The sequence below is a fragment of the Plodia interpunctella genome, chromosome 3, assembly GCF_027563975.2.
Source record: "Plodia interpunctella isolate USDA-ARS_2022_Savannah chromosome 3, ilPloInte3.2, whole genome shotgun sequence".
NCBI classification, from domain to species: domain Eukaryota; kingdom Metazoa; phylum Arthropoda; class Insecta; order Lepidoptera; family Pyralidae; genus Plodia; species Plodia interpunctella.
In genome coordinates this window covers 3,817,264-3,839,182 of record NC_071296.1, presented here as the reverse complement: position 1 = coordinate 3,839,182, position 21,919 = coordinate 3,817,264, and the positions used below count along the sequence as shown (strand labels likewise).

The 21,919-nt window shown below is 34.7% G+C and overlaps 2 protein-coding genes across 6 annotated transcripts; one reads left to right on the top strand and one right to left on the bottom strand.

The window, feature by feature from the left end:
* Window positions 1-523: 523 nt before the first annotated feature.
* Window positions 524-2,312, bottom strand: LOC128683803 (uncharacterized). Its single transcript, XM_053769762.1, has 2 exons — window positions 2,171-2,312; window positions 524-1,099 (listed from the first exon to the last, which is right to left on the bottom strand). Exon 2 carries the CDS (start codon window positions 1,093-1,095, stop codon window positions 865-867), a length of 231 nt encoding a protein of 76 aa, XP_053625737.1. The 5' UTR covers window positions 1,096-1,099; window positions 2,171-2,312; the 3' UTR covers window positions 524-864.
* A 2,725-nt stretch (window positions 2,313-5,037) lies between these two features.
* Window positions 5,038-20,842, top strand: LOC128683624 (uncharacterized). Of its 5 annotated transcripts, XM_053769436.2 has the most exons (28): window positions 5,038-5,216; window positions 5,520-5,581; window positions 6,465-6,598; window positions 7,010-7,148; window positions 7,375-7,503; window positions 7,747-7,840; window positions 7,948-8,061; window positions 8,689-8,945; window positions 9,127-9,244; window positions 9,594-9,726; window positions 10,056-10,174; window positions 10,255-10,367; window positions 10,752-10,961; window positions 11,069-11,180; window positions 11,454-11,571; window positions 12,119-12,258; window positions 12,659-12,769; window positions 13,107-13,202; window positions 13,712-13,840; window positions 14,002-14,093; window positions 14,580-14,753; window positions 15,195-15,353; window positions 15,716-15,816; window positions 17,298-17,484; window positions 17,743-17,934; window positions 18,139-18,244; window positions 18,514-18,649; window positions 19,846-20,842. In XM_053769436.2, exons 1-28 carry the CDS (start codon window positions 5,190-5,192, stop codon window positions 19,992-19,994), a joined length of 3,651 nt encoding a protein of 1,216 aa, XP_053625411.1. In that variant the 5' UTR covers window positions 5,038-5,189; the 3' UTR covers window positions 19,995-20,842. The 5 variants fall into 5 exon arrangements, with proteins under 5 accessions (XP_053625411.1, XP_053625416.1, XP_053625413.1 ...); XM_053769441.2 differs by lacking the exon at window positions 7,010-7,148; XM_053769438.2 differs by lacking the exon at window positions 7,948-8,061.
* The last annotated feature ends 1,077 nt before the right edge of the window (window positions 20,843-21,919 follow it).

The window sequence follows — 21,919 nt, the reverse complement described above, 5'->3', positions numbered from 1 at the left end:
GGAGGAAATTGTAGGAGATCAATGTGGCGTATTTGTGTGAACTTTTGTTAAAGCTGAGATGCCATAGACCGTCGGAGTCAAGGACTGCTATTCTAATTTTACTCGTCATCGTTCCACCGTCTCTTAGCCATCTTTACTTATCAAACCATTGCTGGCACGCATAATAATTCTTGAAATTGATTTGGTTCACCGAAGTATATATATATATATATATATATATATATATATATATATATATATGAAAATAGGTGTGCCTAAATTTCCTAGGAACCTGCACTCGTTCGGCTGTGCGTTGTCTGTCAATCAGTCACTCAGTAACGCAAGAGTTTTTTATATATAGATTTCATTTATTGAAAACGACGGAGTACTTTCTATAGAAATACATCACTGTTCTTGATAAAATAAAAAATAAAAAACTGACCTACGCAAAGTTATGTCAAGAAATGAATGCCAAGGTAATGCAGACACTCGATGTAAGGAGATAAAACAATTACACATAAAATCAAATAAATCAACATCATAATTATTATACCAAAACATTATTTATTTAATAACTTATTTATTAACATCACAACACAAAAAGCTACCTATATATCAAAAAGGTTAATAATACTGTAGGCCTTACAATATTCATTAAAATTCAGATTCGAGTCATAATTTTTCCATACGTTTTCCTCAGTTCGTCTAACTGTTATCATGATGATATTCGTTTCATGTGCAACATAGCAATAAATCCGTCTAAGGTATATATCTATACATCATCCACACGATTGATTTGTCATTGTGTGGCCACTAACAAGTTTTACGTTTTTACAATTTAGAATCGAGAGAGAGATCTTAACCCTAATTAATGATAATATAAAATTACATTATTTCTCGACAAACACCATCGGCACCCATCTGGTAACCTGCTGGACAATTTCCAGGGACAACAATTACATTCCTCATGGTGATTTGTGGTGGTTCCTCCACCTTGTCTTGTGATTCATCAACAGAGTTGCTCTTGACTTCTTCAACTTTCTTTTCCTCGGCCTTTTCAAGAGCTTCCGCTTTGGCAGCATTTACTTCGTCGGGGTAAACAATGCGATCAGCCATTTTTCTGTAAACAAAATTATACTTATGACTCTATGATCTATACTAATATAAACTTTTACATTAATATAAATAATAATAATATTATTACACCAGTTACGAAGTTACATTATTCCTGAGTGTCTTATGGTAATTTATATTCTAATATCCCCACGAGAATAAAGCCCCGGAACGCAGCCACTTTTAAATAAACACCTCTTTGCTCTAAGTATGTTTGTATAGGTAACTAATTATCAATCGCTATCAATTAGAAATCACTACATAGCATAACAAAGTCGCGCGCCGCGTCTGCCTGTATCTAGGCTTTCTTATTACCTACCTCGGATTATGATGCAGTTTTCTCTGTTATTTAAACAATTTATTCCTGAAAGTTTATAGACCTCGTGCGAAGCCTGGCAGGATCTCAAGCTTTTTTGTATTAACTTGAACGTTTTAGAAATGGTTGTTTTATTTTTTGGCAAAGTTTTTATCGTAAATAGTTTTCGAATGCCCCGGGTAAGGAACATCGCTCACTAATGAATTAAAACTGCAACATCACGACTATCGAAGGTCACTGCAAAAAGCTAGTTAAGTTTTTGTGCCACGTTCAAGTTATTGTCACTTAAATTACATTTCTAGATTACACAAATGCACGTAACTGATTGTTCACATATTGATTCAATCACTTGGAAATTTTTGATGATGTTGATGTTAATTTATTTAACCCTGAACAAAGATTGACGCTTCTAAATAGCATTACGATTATTAAGGTAATTATGTTAAAATTTAAACTAAATAAATAAAATTAATAAGAAATTATTAAAATAGAACTTACGAGTAATTAGTTCATTAGCAAACAATTAACACTGAAGACAATAATCATTAATAATAGTAACTTATTTATGTTGTTTATTTATTGAACATATTCCAAAACCATACAATAACTATTTTTTGTGTATCAAAAACCTTATAGATCTAGAAATTGTGACACCTACTTGATTTTGTGATTATCTTTGTACATTTACAGCTGAATAAATCTATGAACAATTAGCGACATAAATTCAACAATTAAGATGTAAAATACAAATCAACTACTCACAATGAACGAGGAACTGAGAATGATCACACACAACCAATAGACACCTGATCAATATCGAAACTGGTTGAAACGCCGGCCGGTCAGTATTATATACTGCGAACTAGAAGTCTAACATTATTCCCAGTACTTTATCTCCAGACTCGAGACTTGTGTAAACAGCTGCAAAATGACGTGTGAAGTGATTCATAACACACCGTTGATACCTTTAGTTCCTAATTTTGATTGTGATTGGTTTAATTTCCTGCCATTATCAAGAAATATTTAGACACACCTACTATAGGAGCATCAGTGACAGATGAGACTATTAGTAGTTCATATTTATTTGTTGAAAGCAAGCCTATGTGGGGACGTTGACGTTGTTGACTATGACCTGATTGTTTTCCTTGTACACATACACACCTTTGAGAATACCATTTATCGTTTCAAATCAAAATATTTATTCAGTCTTTTTTAAACTTATATACAAAGCTATAAATTACTAAGAGGCTACTGCTAAGAAATGTAGAAACTTAAACAGTGTTTTCCTATCCCTACCTCATAGTCCCATCAAGCCGGAAGCAAATAACTGTAGTATTTACAATTTAATCATTAACATATATCTTTCGTATTCAGCCCTACATTATTATATAGGTAAATTCTTATCTTCAGATCTCCTCAGGTAAAAACTATCAACTTAAAATATTCAAAGCTACCTTAGCACTTGTTGCTTGATTTTACCTATTTTAAACCACTTCGGTATTCTTAACATGAATAGAATGACCTGATCTGGCAGGTAGGATGATATTTTTTTACTTATTCAATTTTTTTATGACTTAAACACATGTATGTGTTTGACTATGAGCCTTCGAACCATTCGATAAGGCGGGGAAAATAAATTTCCCAGCCTGAAGAAAGTTCAAGTGTGAAAAGATAGTGATCTTTTTTATCATTCGTTACTATACTTCTGAATTTTATACACACCTTTTAGGTCATTTCATCACTACATATGTAGGAGTATAATCTCCAACCAATCAGAATTAATCAGAGAAATTATTCCATTTTAAATGGATGACAAAAAAATTGCTCAGTATTTCATTATTTATAATCATATAATAATAGGTAATATTTACAATTCTACGTTTCTAGATTAAGACATGCAGATGTTCTATGTTAACTGGAAGTCTAACCTTATCGCCGAAGCGTAGTCTGGGCATTATCAGCCGACAGGATGTTTGCAATAAAATCAATAAATATCGAATATATGTATATCGAAAACTAAATAAACCTTATCTCTTTCTGCATGTTCCCAGTTACATTCGGGGTTGTGAAGCCACGAAGCCCGGGGTCAGCGTAAAATAACCTTAAAATTTTGAACTGTGATTTTACAACCGGCCGCCTGCCTGGCGTCAAGCCTCCTTCCTAAACTAAATAAAGTAACCTAAAGCAAATTTATCGAACTGTATACCTATAAACCAATATCCAGGATATTTCGTAACGTCATCTCAAATATTCGAATGACGTATTTGGATTTTCGTCGCAAGCTTTTGTGACGTCAATTTATTGTTAAATCCGTCCGTATGTTAGCTTACATTATTGACAAGGCGTTTAGTCGTAACCGGACAATGTAATGTGATATATTTTTTTGTCTGTCCTCAAATGTGTTTCCACAAAAAATGCAGTACACAGTCATACCTACATACAGGAAATATTGTAAACCTTGAACAAATATATATTTGCAGATCTTGAGTATGTCTCCAAAACTTACATTTAGTATGAAACGGCGTTCATATTAATATGTACCTATGAATTAAATACTACAAGTTTGTAATTTTCGGCATGAGATTTTTTTCTGACGATATAGTTATATGAAGTATGTAGTGTAACGGAAATGATCTAAACATACTCGTGCCAAATGAGTTTTGATACCAATCTGACTCATGTACAATTTTCATCGACCAGCACTTGCTTCAGGTGATGGAAAAACATCGCGAGGAAATCTGCACTCTATCACATATTAACCTTATTGGAAATACCATGTTGAAATATTTTACCAATATGCATTTATGTTATCATCTATCTGTAATTGAAGTAGGTACATGATTATTGTACTGATAAATGTACGCGAAATGACACTTAACTGAGAATGACTCAATTTATGTTTAGATACTTATTTATAGTGTAATATATACCACAGAACTTAATTGGGTATATATTAACCCAACGTTCGATATCTTCTACTTTATAAGCACGCAGGCAACATCTTACTTCATTTCTTCGAAAACATTTTTTGAATGCTCCGAGCAAGCAAACAGGCATGCGATCCACCTTAAAGGCAGCCTATGGATGCCTGCAACACCAGGGGTGCACATGTGCTTTGCCGGCATGAACTCTACTATGTCTCTTCTATCTTCCACTCTCTACAGCCACGGCAATGACAGAGTTGCGAGTTACGACAACTGGTTTCGACCCTTACATTGCATAGGTGCATGCGCGTCTCATTTATGTTATACTAGTTGGGCCCCGGGACTTTGCTCTTGTGGGAATTTTAGGATAAAAAGTACTCTATATGTGTTTCGTTTTATCCCTAATCGGTCCAGTAGACTTTGCGTGAAAGAGTAACAATAAACATAAATACACCCACCCTTATTCCTCACAAACTTTCGCATTTAGTTGGTAGTATAAATTAGTAGGATAGTATATTAGGGCGAACCAATCATTGTAGTTCAGTACAGCAATATAAAATGCCTTCAGAAATTACGCATTTTACGGAATTAAGGCATGCCAGTAAAATCAACGCTGAAGAAAAGTATGTTGGAATTTGACCAAAGTAGAAACTCTTCCGAGAAATTATAAAAAAAGTAAAAATGACATTGGTATGTCACTGTTTGGAATATTTTTATTCTTGTCAATTTTCGTAAAAAGACACAAACATCGACTGCCAAAATTTACCCCTGCTTTTAGGACTTTATTAGATCATCTGAAAACATTGCTATGTACAATATGCAACCAGTATCTTCAATATTCGTTCGGTGAACTTGAAATGCGAAAAAGTGCAAGTTCTGAAAACGTAAGTACCTAAGCCATTCCATATCAGCTTTGGGTTCACCTGAGAGATTGGCCTTCTTCAAGATTTAGATTATAGGTTTTTATCGTTTGTTTATAATATATTGTAAGAACAAAGAAAAATATATACATAATCCAGAATTATCGCATAATGGCCGATTTATCACAGGATGTGAACTCTGATTCTATCGAATGTCCGATAGCGAAAAAAGGGCATTAGTAGGTAATCATTGTTTGAATTAAAATAGGTATTTATTTTTATCAAGAAACCTATCTACTAATATAATAAAGTTCCATTCTGATGCAGGTAAATGCTACAGATATCACAGTATCAAATGCAAGAAATAACTACAAACGAATCTCTCCGGAGTGAGTATATAATTTAACTCCTAAAATTAATACATCTGTTCACACGAGTTCCATTATTTTTTTCTAACCCAATATCAATGAACATTAGGTAATAAACTATTTACATAGCACCTCTTGTATTTGCTTTCCCAATTAACCAATAATAGTTCAAAGGTTCATAACTACTCAGATATAAACATTTAACCTTTGAGCCGGGTACGATTAGTTAAGGTTGCATTTTTGATGTTTTTACCAAATGATTAGTGTTAATTTTAATTATTATTTTTTGTGTAAAATATAATAAGTAATATTTTTTTGTAGACTGTATTATGTGTACCCGCTGTAATAATAAAACTAGTTGTTCTCCGCGAACGTAGACCTCGCGAATACAATAAATTTTGATGAGATTTTACAAAATAGTGAATACTACTAAAACGACTTAACCGATTTTGATATCAAAATCAGAGCAGCGGTTCAAAAGTTATCGCGTTACAAACATCATACATTTCAAATATTTCCAAAAAATGTCTCGACAATCGATTTTCATATGTTTTTCGAATCTGCTCTCAAATTTCACGGGAATCGGTTGAGAATTGCGACCTCTAGAGGAGAACACACAGACATACGAAAGCACTTAGCCTTTTAGCCAATAAAATAGTGTAAGTGACGATAAAAAAAAGCATAATTTGAATTTACCTTTCCTACACGACGTCTAATTGTGAAAAATATTACCATCTATATCATCCATATAGTAAAATAAATTTCTATATATTTTTTTCATTGATGTTATACAGTGGTACTAAATAAATTGAGTGAAACCTCGAGCAGACATTTTACTAATGCCAGTAGCATCAACAAAATGCTATCTATGAAGAATAAGAAGTGTTATATTATGTTTTTTCAGTACCAGTATCATTCTCCCTAAGAGAAGATACGGGCATCTAGGGCGGATCTTCGAGCACTACTGCATAACCATTAAGCCTAAACTGTACAGAAGCAACTCTCTGACCAACCTCACCACAATATCAAGCGATTTCAGTGAGTGCCACGTATTTGTTAGTATTTTTTCATTATTCTTATCTATATTATTTGTTAACATAATAGCTTAACCCAATAAATATTACTACGACAATAAATATTAGTAATATTTAGGTAAAAATTAAAAGTGGAATTGACGTAAGCACAGTTCAGCTCAACCGCTATAATAAGAAGCAAGATAATGCTCCTTTTCCATAATATCTCTTATGTCTATTCCTCACTGTATTTTTTGACAAATTAACTTCTTACCAATCTTGTAGTTAGTAGCATTTTAGTAACTTCACTTTCTTTGTTTTTGTCGTGCTCATGTCGTTTTCTATATACAAAAAGTCGTAATAGATCACTAGGTGTGCACTTGAACAGTAACGAAATATGTCACGGCATGGAAAATACGTTACTTATGAATTTCAGATTTAGATTTTTTCAAGCGTACCCAGAAATTCGTATCCAAAAGATATATGAAAGAATCTATATGCGGTAGTTTTGGTGATACGGAATACTGTGGCAACATTTCAAATTTTACATACATGTCGAGCAAATTCAAAGGAAAGTAAGTAAAATATTTTAACCTCTACTTAGCCAACCTAGAGTAACATCGTAACTTTAAATTTTGAAGAAACGACAATATTTTTTTAGTTTCAATAGTTGATTTATTAATTAAAATTTAATAAAAATGAAAATAGAAGATATTTTCTCCGTGTTATTTTATTGCGTAGATGTTCAGAAAAATATGTTTTTCTAAACCAACATTATTCTTTTTCCGAAAAATATTATAGAAACAAGAAGAAAGAAGAGATGTCGCCTGAAACATACGGATCGAAATTCGCTTCCGAATACATCAACAATCAATCTGAGCGTGATACAACAACCGAAGCAAATTTTTCATCTGGTGTTGACAACTCTAGGTAATATAAATAATAATAATAATAAAATAAATATAGATACATATATGAGTTAACGATACTATATTGTGTAATATATACATATATAGATCAACATCCAAGATCCTTTTCTCTCTAGTATAACAGTTCGGCATGACGACACAGAGGTCGTAAAAACACTAGTACTAGGTATTAATACTTCATTAATAACTCCCTAAAATAGAAAGTAATATCTTAATGCAATTATTAATTAACTAAAAATTATAGTTCACAGGGTAGTCTCGATAGAATCAGTACGCAAAAGGCTGCTTTCCCATTCAAATCAACACCAAGTGGAAACTTCAAAGTCCAGTCAAATCAGGTATCATCTTCATAACTGAATAACTATCTATCTTACTAAGGACATATACCTATATAATGTATTTTTCGGAATTCAAATAACGTTTTATCAAATAACAAACGGCGCAGGTTGTATTTCAATCTTCAACGGTGGGAGTGTTGTTAGCAGATCCAACACAAGCAAAAGTTAAAGTGAAATTTGAAGGTCAACCAGCAGGCGAACCTGATGATGCGTTGCAAACTGTTAGTTTTTTGTATTTTTTTTACCCTGAGCACGAGCACAAGCAAACCCTAACCACAAGCAAATCTCTCATGAATTTGTGATGAAGTCGCTTATGGCCTACTGGATAAAAAGGAGCTCTCAGGCTAAGAACCACGAACATACTTAATAATTTTAATGGTGTCAGTCAGGAACAGTCGAGATACATTGCTAACAAGTAGCTACTGAAATCGCTATGTTCAAATGATAGGGGTATGGATATGTATGACGAGTATTCTTACTCATCATACGTATCCATGCTAATATTATAAAGAGAAAAGATTTGTATTTTTGTTTTTATGTTTGTAATGAATTAACTTAAAGGCTATTGGGTTTTTGATACCGGGGTTTCGATTTTGATGAAATTTGGCACAGAGATAGGCGAAAATTTCAGGAGTGACTGACCGTTTTAACCGAACAAAGCCGGGGTGAGCGGCTAGCTAATATAAGAAGAAGTGGTGTTCGCTCGATTGCTTTCTCACCGTAGCTAGTTGCTTCACTCACTTCTTGATACAAACTAAACTACTAGACATGTTTAATTATTTTCTTTTCATATTAAATATCTTACCTACGTACATAACGGTTCTAAACTTCTTACTTAACATTTGCAGGAAACTGAGAACGACACCGATGAACCTCAATTACAATATGATAGTAGAGATATACCTAACTATCAGGCCAAAATATTCGACAGAAACCCAAAAACGAAATTACCAGATAGAGAATCCAAAGACAACAAGATGGTTATGAGCAAAGACTTAAATAGCCTTGGATACGCCAATGCTGAACCTGTTGACTGGACCAGGGTACAGTTACCGAAGAAACAAGACTTGTTTCAGGAGTTCTATCGTAGGATACACACTCATGTGTAAGTGTTATTTATTTACTGCATTTGATGTATTTAAGAGAGGGACGAAGGGAAAGTAAGGTCATGAAAATAACAGACATCATTAATTTATCAAATCAAATCAAAAATATTTATTTGTATCATAGATTAATGATGTTTTTTTTTAATCGTCATGAATCGTATAGGATTCTTTGTGTTACAGAAATACTGACACCATTGTTCATATCGGCGAGGACGGATTCCACTGTCACAGAATCGTCCTTCAAATATACTCCACTTTCTTCCAGAGGAACTCTCATAGGGAAATAGAGTTACCTACTGTTAGTATCTTTCAAATTATTACATTGTACAATGCGTAGGTACTCATGTTAATTCATTTCTTAGACCAGTTGGTCTGCCGCCCGAAAAACTTATTTTTTATGTAGTTAATTTTCTAAAAGATTCCATTCCTGGCACATTGCTTCCAGCGCCCATTTCGCATCTAATTTGAACTATGTAGCTAGTAGTATATCTAACCTGTACTACTAACTGCTTCATAGTTAACCAAATATATATTGCGATAAGAGAGACAAATAAGCTATCTTATTTGTTCCCGGTTTCGTTGGTGCTATGAAAAAATCGCCTGCTATTGTAGTTTAATTCTGTAATTTCATAAAAAATCTGTTACAGAGTCAGGTAACCTCTGAAGCCTTCCAAACCATCTATGAATGGATGATTTTCAGTGGCCCCGATAGCAATAAGGTGTTGAGGAGAGACAACGTTCTCGATGTCTTCAGTGCTGCTCAGTTCCTCTCTATTAAAGGTAAATAAGTAACCATTAATCATAATAGAGTTTCGTTTGAATTCGCAAAATATAGCTGCGTCCTATATAGACTAAACTTGGTTCGAAATATCATTAAGAAAACAACATAACAAAACAAACGATTATTAATGATATAGTGAGCTTTAAAAATCCTGCAGATTCCTGTATCATAGTTTCCTTAGACCGCATTTTACACTTATATAAGTATAATTTAGATTCAATTTACAGTCCTTTTATTAGCACTGTCAGTAGAAGTTTTTTGATCGCACTGATTTAGTCTAAAATGGCAATGCATGATTGGACTCATATTACTTGTTCATTGTGTACAGATTTGGAAGACCAGTGTTGGGCTTTTATAGTAAGCGAAGATTTATTTATAGAAGATACTGCTTTCACACTGTACAGGGAAGCAAGGATAAAAGGCATGACTCCAGTTACTGAGTTGATGGTACTTAATTCGTATTAAATCACATGTATAATAAAGATTAGAATAAAACAAATTTAATGTATCAAATATATTTTTTGTAGATACCACGAGTGATGAGGTTTTTCCTGCCCCTGGTGTCGTCGAAAGATTTCGTTGAGTTGGAACTCCAAGAAATTTTGCCTTTTTTCAAATCAAATTACATTTGCGTTACAAGGTTAATATAGTCTTTACTACATAGTATAAAACAAAGTCGCTTCACGCTTGCTGTCTGTCCCTATGTATTCTTAGATACAAGATTTTTTAATAATAGGGTTTCAAGACGAAGGTTTATTATTTTTGCTTATATGTTTATAATTTATTATGGATTTACATCCGGTAAATCATATAATTAAAATATTAAACTACTGTCGCTCCCGAATCATGATCCACCTGCTATAGTCCAACTGGTTGTACCACGGGAATAACTCTACACCTTTCATTCACAGCCGGTCTATGATGCTGTACTGACTATTCGATACATTAAATGCTAATAAACGGGCAATATTTTTTTTTCTGTCTATTCTAATTAAAATAGATTGGAACATTATCCATTTCACAGTGAAATAGAAGTGCTAATGGCGGGAGTACGCTGGCTGAACGCTGATTGGCCGGAAAGACAGCAGTACACGGTGGAGGTGATGAGATGTGTCCGGTTCGGTCTGATCTCGCCCTGGCAGCTGGTGGACATAAAGAGGAACCCCGACAACGAGGAGATCCTGGAGATCGTCAACGAGCCCGAAGTGCAGCAGATGGTGGATGATGGACTCGCGTATGTGCCCAGTAAAACAATATTTAAGATCATAAAAATGTTAGTTCTGACCATTAAAATAAAACGTATTTGCGCCGGTGGGGACTAAAATAATTTTCATTTTTCAGCTACGTCATCATTAAATACTGGTACGGTAACAACTCCAAGAATTATTACCACTGGATTGACGTTCTTGGTCTCACTGAACCTGCAGAAAGGAATTGGATAGGAGAAGAAAAGGTATCTAAAGTATATAAAAAAACAATTAACAATATTAGCCATCAGATCACTTCGCGTTTATAAACTTGACGACGACAGATGTTGCTTTTGCTCTTTAAATATAATTGACATTTGCCTATAAAGAGTAGAAAACGGAATACATTTGTTTGCTATTACAATACCGAATGGAATGGTCAATATTGGTTGTTAAACACCCAATACTGCCAGCCAAACATAGCGCACTCAATTATTTTCTACTCTATGTAGACAGTGTTATTTGTCATTTGTATTCAGAACCATGTCACGTACAAAGACTTCCTCAAGTACTTGGAGCAGTTCATGATCCCGAAGGACCAGCTCTACCAGCAAATGACGCTGATGCAGCCGCCTCGGAGGAGCGACGACGTACCAGGTAAATCACTGCAATACAAAATATTTTATTTCCCATAAAAAAAACAACAACAATAGTATACAAAATACACGACAACCAACTTTTTCTGTCTATAAAATTTGATGATTTATAATGATTGTAAGTTAAAAATTGTGACGTTATATTGTTTGTTAGCCTGCGACTTCAGTCTCCCAGTTACTTTTGCTGTGTTTAAAAATCCCGTTCTCCTTTCTCAGCATTTCTAAGTGACGGGTTAAGTAAGTAGACATAACCTGAAGAGATAATAAATTCACTATCGTAATAATTTTAGTTGGGATAAGGACTTTTGATCATTTTCTGAATCATGTAAGATCGGCACTCGTACGGTAGATAAAAGATAGATATCTTTGTTTATTAAATGTGATAAATATCGTTGTTGAAAGCTCTTTGCAATAAGTACATAAATATATAGATATGCTTATTTATTATCAATTTCTTCATTAGGTTCTATGATAACCTAGTTCTATACATATGTTACATATATTATACAAATTATACTGCATAAATTAAAATTGCATTCACTTCGCAGGCAGTATCCGCGGTTTGGACATCGATAAGTTGGAAATGCGCAGGCGCACCTTTGAATTTCCACTTTCGACGCTAAAATCGTTGGGAGCTGATAAAGACAAATTTCCAACGATGAGCGACTTCTTTGAAAACCGCAGAAAGGTAATATGTTACAGTCTTTATGTCAAAAAGGCAGCTGAGTTTAGTGCATTTTATGTTTTTAACTTTATCTTCGCCAACCAACCTGCCAACTACTTCTCCTCCCGTGCAGATTGGAAAGATCAATCAAGAAATTGTAGATTTCTCATAGGGGCACTCATTCTGTTTCGCAACCTGTCACTTATTAAGCACCATTACACCCGCAACTCCTACGCCACGCCTACTCCATGAATAGTAAAGATGTGATTCTATATCTAAAAACATAGCTAGATGCATTCATATTTTCCCATTCCATATAATTCACTGTCTTTTAAAGGCTTCAAAAAACGTCAATACGTCCACCGCGTGGAGGTTTGTGTGGGCCAGTAATTGTCATCCATTTATAATTATCACGTGATTCCAGGAAGGAGTGGTGTCTCCCCGATCTCCTTCGCAAGAAGTGGAGCTGCCCCCGGTGCCTCATATAGAGCGAAGACCAAGTCCCGATCGAGAAAGACAACTGAGACAAATCGAAGTATGAGACTATGCAGTAAGACAAAGCTGCATCCACATTTTTTTGACAAAAAGTCACTGAAATATCACTCGCACATCGTAGACTGTATAGAAATACTTACATCGAGAAGAAAAAATTTCGTTGATTATGTCTACAGTAGCAATAGAAACCTTTAAAATAATTTTAAATTAGCTGTGAGAATAGAAACAAGAGAATATCGTTTGTTGAGATTTACACTTTTATAATGTTTGTTATATTTGTTTTTCCCAAGCTCGTTCTTTGTAACATGTCAATATTGGGCTATATTTCACGGTAAAATTGAATTTTATTTTTATATTTCTTTTGGTAAAACTTTTAGGATCAGCGCAAACTTCAGGAGTTACAAAGACAGCAAATACAGCAACGGAAGCAGATTCACCAGATTCATATGTGCACTACTATTCAGAGAGATAATGTAATATTTTTATCTTTTTTTTTTTATTTATCTTCTTCCATCGACACGGATTTGTTACGTATTACGCTTTTTGTGTAAGGACGTATACCCAACCCATACGTCCTTCGTAATTTTTTTTACCGACATGATAGAATTACAGCCTAGTTTTTATAATTTCATTTAATTTATCGTCTTTCTAAAAATTCGTAACTGGTTTCAAAATCAGAATGGAAACCTCTGGAAACCAAGTTCCTAAACATAAAAGTAATTCTTTTTAGGGTTTCGTATCTAAAAAGAAAATAGCGGAACCCATATTAATCACTCGTGCATCTGTCTGTTCATCCGATCCGTTCATCTGTCGATTGCACAGCTAGCATTGCTAGCTCCGAAACTGTCGAACCAATTTAATGGAAATTAAATACACATATATAACTCTGTGATACAAAACTATCAGTGTTTAGTAGTAACAAAAATTTTTTTGGAGTTTTCTACAGTTTCGAAGAATATTGTGCTATTAATATGACGATCAGGTCGATCGATCGCCTACAAGAAGACCGGAACAAATATTGGATTTCCCTGAAAAAGACTCCACGGATACGACGCGCACGAGCCCGAGTGAAACCAGCGGGGACAGCGTCGACACCAGCCTTACAGACAAGGTAAGACTGTTTTTAATCGATTATTAAACAACACGTGAGTTTACATTATTGTTGTATTGTCTATTTTTGTATCCCTTGCATTGAGCATTGGAAAGGTAATTAATAGTGTACAATATAGTGCAGTAATAGTGCTTATCTAAAGATGAAAAAATATATTGCAGAATCGTTATGCTTTCAACTCTGGCGAGAGGAGGCACAGCGTCGCAGCATCATACCTCGCTACTGCAACGGCAGCTTTAGCTGGACCTAAAAAGTTAGTATTTTACAAGCTTTTATTTAGTTTCACCTGTACCGTTGTCTGTAATCAAATCTTGCAAGTTAGATTTCTCCTACTTCCAGTTGTACTAAAGAGTTAAAATTTCCAACGACACTTCTGTTTCCATGATAATGCATTATTATTATTTATTATAAGTATAACCAGATGGTAAGCCCAGAATCGGTTCCCAACGACAGAAATCCTCAACGGTTTACAGCACGGACATGTTTTTTGTCAGGCGTTAAATACCACAAGATCTTTCTGACGACAAAAGCTTGTGGCAAAAATGTCATTTTTGTAAACAGATGCACGCCTCCTCTTATAATGGTTATTCGTTAACCTTTACTGCGTAAATAAAATTAAGTGACGTCTGCAAAAAATAGGTAGGTAATACCATACCCATATTTAGTAAATATTATCAAATCGTGGGGATTTGCTCTTCAGTTATGTGAGTAAATTGATGTATTTCATGCTGTATTTCAGAATGGGTCACATGACTCCAACCTCATCGCCCCCGCCCCTGCGACCGCCGACTGGAAGCAATGTTCGTCCAGACCACGTGACCAGGTCGCCGCCCCCGGTGTCTCAGAACAACAACCGAAGCCCACAGATATCACTCTTCAACCAGTCCAAAGAGTCGCTGGCCAGGCAAAACTTGTTAGTTATTTGTTTGCTCTGCCGTGCTAGATGAATATTGGGAATAAAATTAATCCTACGAAAAACCTACCAGATATTTTTAGATTTTACCGGGAACCGAAACAATTTGCTCGGAATTGAATTAGTATGAAAAACAAAGATCCATTTATGTAGGTATCTAACAGATTTCTTCTACACACCTGCCTACATTAATAGGTAACCAACATTTTGTTGACGAGTATTTTGCTGGACTTGCTTCTGCTCGCGATTTTGTAGCGGGATAAAAAATTGGAGAAATCTTTCACACTCCCAACTCCAAAGCCTAATTACAAGTTTCCACACCCATTTGTCCATCTGTTCATCATCAATCACCAATTGTTAATTTAAATTATAATTTTTTACCATCTTCATGCATGTCATTACTCCTCTTATTCATGCAATCTCCTTTTAATCCTTCTTCAGGAATAAGTTGTCCATGTCGGTCCTGGGCCCCAACAACAAGAACTACATGAACGATGGCTCTCTCTTCAATTGGGACCGGGAAACGGTTCTGGTCTTCGGCGGGATCGACCCCCACACTACTTACGGATCGGGGAGAAATACTGGCAAAAATATTTATAGGTATTTAAGAAGAAGAAGTATTTTGTGGTCGTGAATGATTTTGAGGGAATATAGTGAAATAACGACATTCCTATTTGTTTTCCATATTATTACATGCGTATACACATTAATAGGACGAATATTTGCAAACTTTACAATGTAGCAGATTACCATTTACTGTTACTTATATATAATATGTTACAGGAGCTGCATTATCTAGTTTCTAACTATAATGGTAGTAGTAAAATGATGAAATAAATACTGATTTCAGTCTAACTCTAGTCAATTTAGGAATTTAAAATCAATCACTAGAGTATATTTTGTCAATTTTAATTCACTGGATTAAATAGTTTTGTTATCATAACTAAAATGTATTGCCCCAGATTCGACCCCGTTACCAACGTGTGGGACTACGTGGGGGATCTGCCGGAACCCAGACACCACCACTCAGTGGCCTTCCTCAGGGGACGAGTGTATCTCGTTGGTAAATAAATATTATGTACGATGGATATGGAAATACAAAAATAAGGCTGTCAGTGATGATGATATTGATGGATATCGAGTACTCAGACATTTTTCTGCATTCGTGAAGTTTTCTGTATTCTGAGCAAAAACATTATAATGCTTAGTAATAGTTATTAGTTACAAAAAGCAAAAAGTGGAGGGTGCACCAAACATAAACTCTGAATTCTCTTCAAACCAATGATAATTTCCACGTACACCTGGGATCGGCTCCAAAAGAGTTCCCCGTTGGGAGCCAATGCCAGGTACAAATTCAGCCTTCTTTGAAAACTTCAACTTTGTAGGAGAGACGGGTGTAGGTGAAATTTGCAAGATTTTATTACAATCAATACACACGAGGACAAGTGAAACTAATATAATTAATAGGTCCTTACATATGAAATTGGCGTTTGGTATAGGAGGAACAAAAAGTCGAATATTTTTTAATATAATATATTTATTTAATCAAAGTAAGAACCATTATTAACTATGCACTTATACCATCTCATAGATAGTTCATTGATCCCTTTACTAAAAAAACCATTCGGACAGGAATCAATAAAATCTTGAAAGGCGGTTTGTACTGCCCTATCGGAATTGAATTTTTTCCCTTGGAAGAAGTTATCCAAATTTCGAAGAAAATGGTAATCTGTTGGAGCAAGGTCCGGGGAGTACGGTGGATGTCTTAGACATTCCAATTGAAGCTCCTCTTATTTGGTTAGGTAGCCGTCTGTTGTGTAGTGTGTGGTCTAGCGTTGTCGTGAAGCAGCAGTGGCGTGGAGCGATTGACCAGCCTCGGTTATTTAGTAGCTAGCTTTTCCAACATAGTTTGCAATTGCTGACAATAGACGTCTGCCGTAATCGTCTGGCCAGATTAGAGAAAACTGTAATGAACGACACCGGCACTAGTCCACCAAACGCTTACGAGTAACTTTTTTTAGTCAATTTTGGCTTGGGGCAGGATTTGGCTGGCTAGCCAGAGTCCAGCCATTGCGATGAGCGTTTCCGATTATCGTAGAGAATCCACTTTTCATCACAGGTAATGATTTGAGTTAAAAACCCTTAATTATTGTGCCCGTTAAGTAATGTAACGCAGCAGTCCACACGCGTTTGCCGGTTTGCTTCACTCAATTCGTGAGGCTTCACCTTTCAAGTTTCTTAATCTTCCCGATTTGCTTTAAGTGGATTAAAATAGTTTTATCACTAACACCGAAGCCTAAAACTAACTCGGACGTGGTTTGAAGTTTTCCATTTTGTAAACTTAGTGATGCAAACAGAAAAATCAGAAGAAAAATAAACAAATGAACGACGGTTAACGAAACACAAATACATGTGTAAATAGCTATATAAATTTGAATTTGGAATTCCTAACCAAAGAGGAGAAATTTGTGATTAAAGTGGCCAGTACAACAAAACGCCAATTTCATATGTAAGGACCCAATATAAAAGATTATAAAAACACAGGAGGTGCAGACCCCCGGGACGATGACATCAGAGGCAAGTCGGTCGTGGTGTCGACAGTGTGGAGTTTCGAGCCGGTTTCCAAGTCCTGGTACAGCGAGTCCGGCCTCTCTATACCACGGAAGAACTTTGGTCTTGTTGTTCATCGCATGTCTCTTTATGCTATTGGTGGGCAGGACAAGAAAGGGAGGTATGTAACGAAGCTGTTGTGGCCTAATCTAAGTTAGTCGCCTACGCCGCGCACTTTTTAAATATATGTTTATTCCTGACACCACCAAATCTGATTATAACTCAGTATTTTTATGGCCTGAGTAAGTTGGATCACGGGACCGGAGCGAAGAAATAATGTTTGAAAAAAAATATCGCTGACATAAAATATATTATAACAAAAGGAAACTTACTCAATGGCTTGGTCAGTTTTTAAAGTCACTTATAATGTATACTACAGGGTGCTCCGATCGGTAGAAAGGTTTGATCCAAAAACCGGTTTTTGGACGGAGGTACGATCGATGAGCGTGGCCAGGATGGCGGTGGCTGCGGTCAAGTACCGGGACTATATCTGGGTGGCTGGTGGCATGACCGGCGAGAAGAAGAAGCCTGTCTGCAAGATCGTCGAGTGCTACAACTCCAAGACTAACGAGTGAGCATATTGATGAAATATTTACGATCTCCATTACTCCTGTGACTTATTTGATTATTGACACGGAATTGGTTTGATGTCTTATACCATTTTTTAAATTGAGTAGATATTTTACAAGAGCCAGAAGTTCATTTTCCCTCATTCGTAATATCCCTCTCAATTTCTCTTGCGATCCCTCTCTCAAGATGCTTTTACAAATTTCAGATGGACAGAGATACACAGCCTTCGCTTCCCCAGGTGTCTAACCACGTTGTTCGTAATGAACGATAAGTTGTACATTATTGGTGGAGCTGGGAAGAAATCGGAAAAGGTGAGGTTAATCAACAATGTAAATATATAGTTTTGCATAAATGCATTATATAGTTGCAATCATGTATTTTTTTTGACATATTTGAGACAGATTTGAGATCAGCTAAACTCGGAAACGGCATTTAACTGTGTGGGCTAATTTGTGAAGAAAGATAGAAAAACTATTTCGTACGTAATCATAATTAAAACAATATGTAATCATTAAAAATGGACAGTGTACCAAATTGGCCCATTGTATTTATATTATATCTCCATTATTACTCTGTTCAGGATAAAACCGCGAGCAGTGTGAGTGCTATAGACACTTGGGACTGGAAGACTCGCGAGTGGAAGGCTGAGACCGAGATGTCCATGCCTCGCCATGGCCACGCTCTCGCCTACTTGGGCACGCAGCTCATCATCATTGGTAAAATATTCATCACCTAAAAGAAATACCATTTCATCCGCTTGACTGGTTAAATATCGAATGAAAGAATCATTGGATTCATCAAAATACTTTGTTATTTTCTCCGTTATGTTTTGAATTATTCTGATAATTATTGATTATGGAAATTCTCTTATCAAGTAGTTCTTAAGTCTTCTGATCTAATCTAAACTTAGATTTATTATTTCGCTATTTTCTTTTGCGTAATTCAAAATAGAAATACTTCGATAAGTATATTTGCTTAACATAATACTCTATTAGGTACGCTACGTGATAAATCTAAGATATTTTTAGCTCAACATCGAGGAAATAGAAATTGTAAAATTCTTAATCATATCGTACGTGACATAAATAACTATATTATTGTTTAATTAAACAAGGTTGTTTGATAAAATGTCGAATCAATTAACTTGGAAAATCGATGATTAAGCGCCTTATGTTTACGTTAAAGTCATCACATTATTATGCTTCCTTTTGACAATAAGTGGATCGGAATTATTTGTTAATGTTATATCAGATAACATACAGTATCTACCTATTTCAAAGTCATCATTGATTTATATCGCATGGAACAATGTTTTTAATTTCTACATGATGATATTATCAGAAGTTTCAATTATCTCTTGTCTAAGTACTAGTAAAGTATCAAATTGACAATGTTTTCGACGTATTTTTCTAGATATACTTATATATTGACTCCAAAATAAAAATAATATGTCGTATGTAATTTAGTAATTAGTGTAAGATTTAGTGTCATTTGGTAACCTTGCACGTTTCGCTAATGCAATATGCCTGTTATATCATACTGGCAGCTAAGTATTATAAAAACAAATTGAGGATATATGAGTATATACTCAGAATAATCCTGTAATGTAAGTTTTTTTTTTTACGCAAAACCTACCTACTCGACGGATTTCAATGAAATTTAGTAAATGATTAGAATAATCTGCAATTACACATGGGGTACGTAGGTATAACAGCAAAATTTCTACCAGGACGTAATTAGTATAGATTTAATTGTAATAGCATAAGCAGTAGTTAATGCTAAATTTCATATGATTACTTCAGTATTTGGCTATACATCATATACATATAGCCAACTACAGTTAATTAAATATTCTTATGATGTTACTTCCATACATTCACAGACCGATGTTTTATCTCCATACATTTTTCAGGTGGTATGACAACAGTCTACATGCGAGCATTGAACCACGTAGAGTCTTACTGCTGCGAGCGTGGTGCATGGATCCGAGGGGTGGCAACCCTGCCCTCGCCTCTGTCCGGCCACGGGGCAGTCACGCTGCCTCCTGCCTCTCTAATGTAACATAGGGCTGGTAACTTCAGGTGATCACAAAACTTACATGCATTTTATTCAAAATTAAAAGGTGTCTGCGCTTTCATAACTTTATTCAATGTTGAATAGAGGAGCCTTGTAAATATAAATAGCTTACTAGCAGAGAGTGTTCCTGCCCTATAGCGACAAATGCCCCGTTTGACAAAGAATAATTTCCAAATTATATAATATTCTGAACGAAATGCATGTAAAACATACAGTTCATACAGGTCCCATCAAACCAAAATAGCACTTTATTGACCAGATATGGGCAAAATGGACTACTTAAAAAAATGCCAGGGTAAGCTGGCATGATCTGTATATTTTGCGCATTTCTAACAAATATACAAAATTGCAGCTGATCATTATCCACATAATCTATAATCTAAATGCAAATATGAGACCAGAATATGCAATATATCCATTATGAAAAAAAAATGCAATAACATGTTATTTTAATATCTGTTATATTATTTTTAAAATAAAATATTGCAAATAGAGCAATTATTCCACTAAGCATAATAATTTAAAATACGTGATTTTTAAATGTTAATTAAGTAGACACTAAGTATGTCTTAATCATAGTTATTATTCTAGATTTTTGAAGATAACATCAACCAAATTATTGTATTTACTTATGAGAAATTATATTAGAGTGTCTTTTAATATTAATAATTATGATAAAAGTAAAATCGTGTGTCTGTCGTTGTGAAACGTCTGTTTGTGATGTCTATTTCGGAAGAACTAAATCTGAACGTTTGTTGATGGTGTAGGTCATAATAATTTATTTAGATTAAATGTATCGTGTATGTTCTACTTAAATAAAACTTTGCAACTCATTTTGTTTTTCAATTAATTTGTCGTAACTATTCATTCACAATGAGATTATCGCCAAAGATTAATTTATTTCGACTTATAGGTACCAAACATTTAAGTGAAATTGAAGAAAAGTTATAAAAGAAATGCATTATTTGAATAGTTCATTATTTATTATATAATTATTTAAACTACTACACTTACTGTTACTTAGAAAATAGATACTTTACGAGACATAAGCGTATTAAATTAGCGGCTATCAACTGAACCACATACTTAAAAATTTTAGGTACATCTATATCACATCTGAAATCCTTGAGACATGTAAATACAATACACACATCTTACTTTAATTTCCATATATTACAAAGAGCACGTTTATATATGCAAGTTCTTATAATGACTACCACCTGCACAAAGGCATTTTTATCCATAATCTAGACTGATCGGAAGCAAAGATGAATAAGAATTTTAAAAAAATGTTTTAAAACTTTATCTCACTTTATGACTTGATTATTATCGTGTTATATTTCGCTAATAGTAAGAAAAAATGCCTTTCTTCGTCTAATCGTAAGAGTATTAAGTCAAGGTGTTCTGGCTCTCGTCAATTCCATAGTTCCCGGCACACTCCCAATCGATCCCTTACGTAGCCCTCCTCACATGGCTCGAAGTCTTTGAAGTAAAACACGTTATTGATAGGGACAAACCTCGTCGGCTTCACAGCGAGGACATCAGCCTGAAATAAAAATATTCTTAGAGAATAATCGAAATGTATATGGATTTTGAATTCATTCGTCTCTCAGCTGCGCCCCCAGGCTTTGCTTGTGTGGAGATAAACCTAGACACGTTTCACATATACAGATAATGGAATAAGAAAAAAATAGAGAAGATTTCATTGAAATTTGTCCAGAAGACTTTGTAACCTCAATACTCACATTAGAAATATCTATCATTAACGTTTAAGCCCCAAGCCACTTCTTAAGCATAAATGTACCTATAATACGAATTTGTTTTGTAATTATTTTTCCAAATCACAAGTCAACCAATGATTATAAATGATAAATCAACAATCGAACTTCGAGACTCTTCGAAACGCAAAT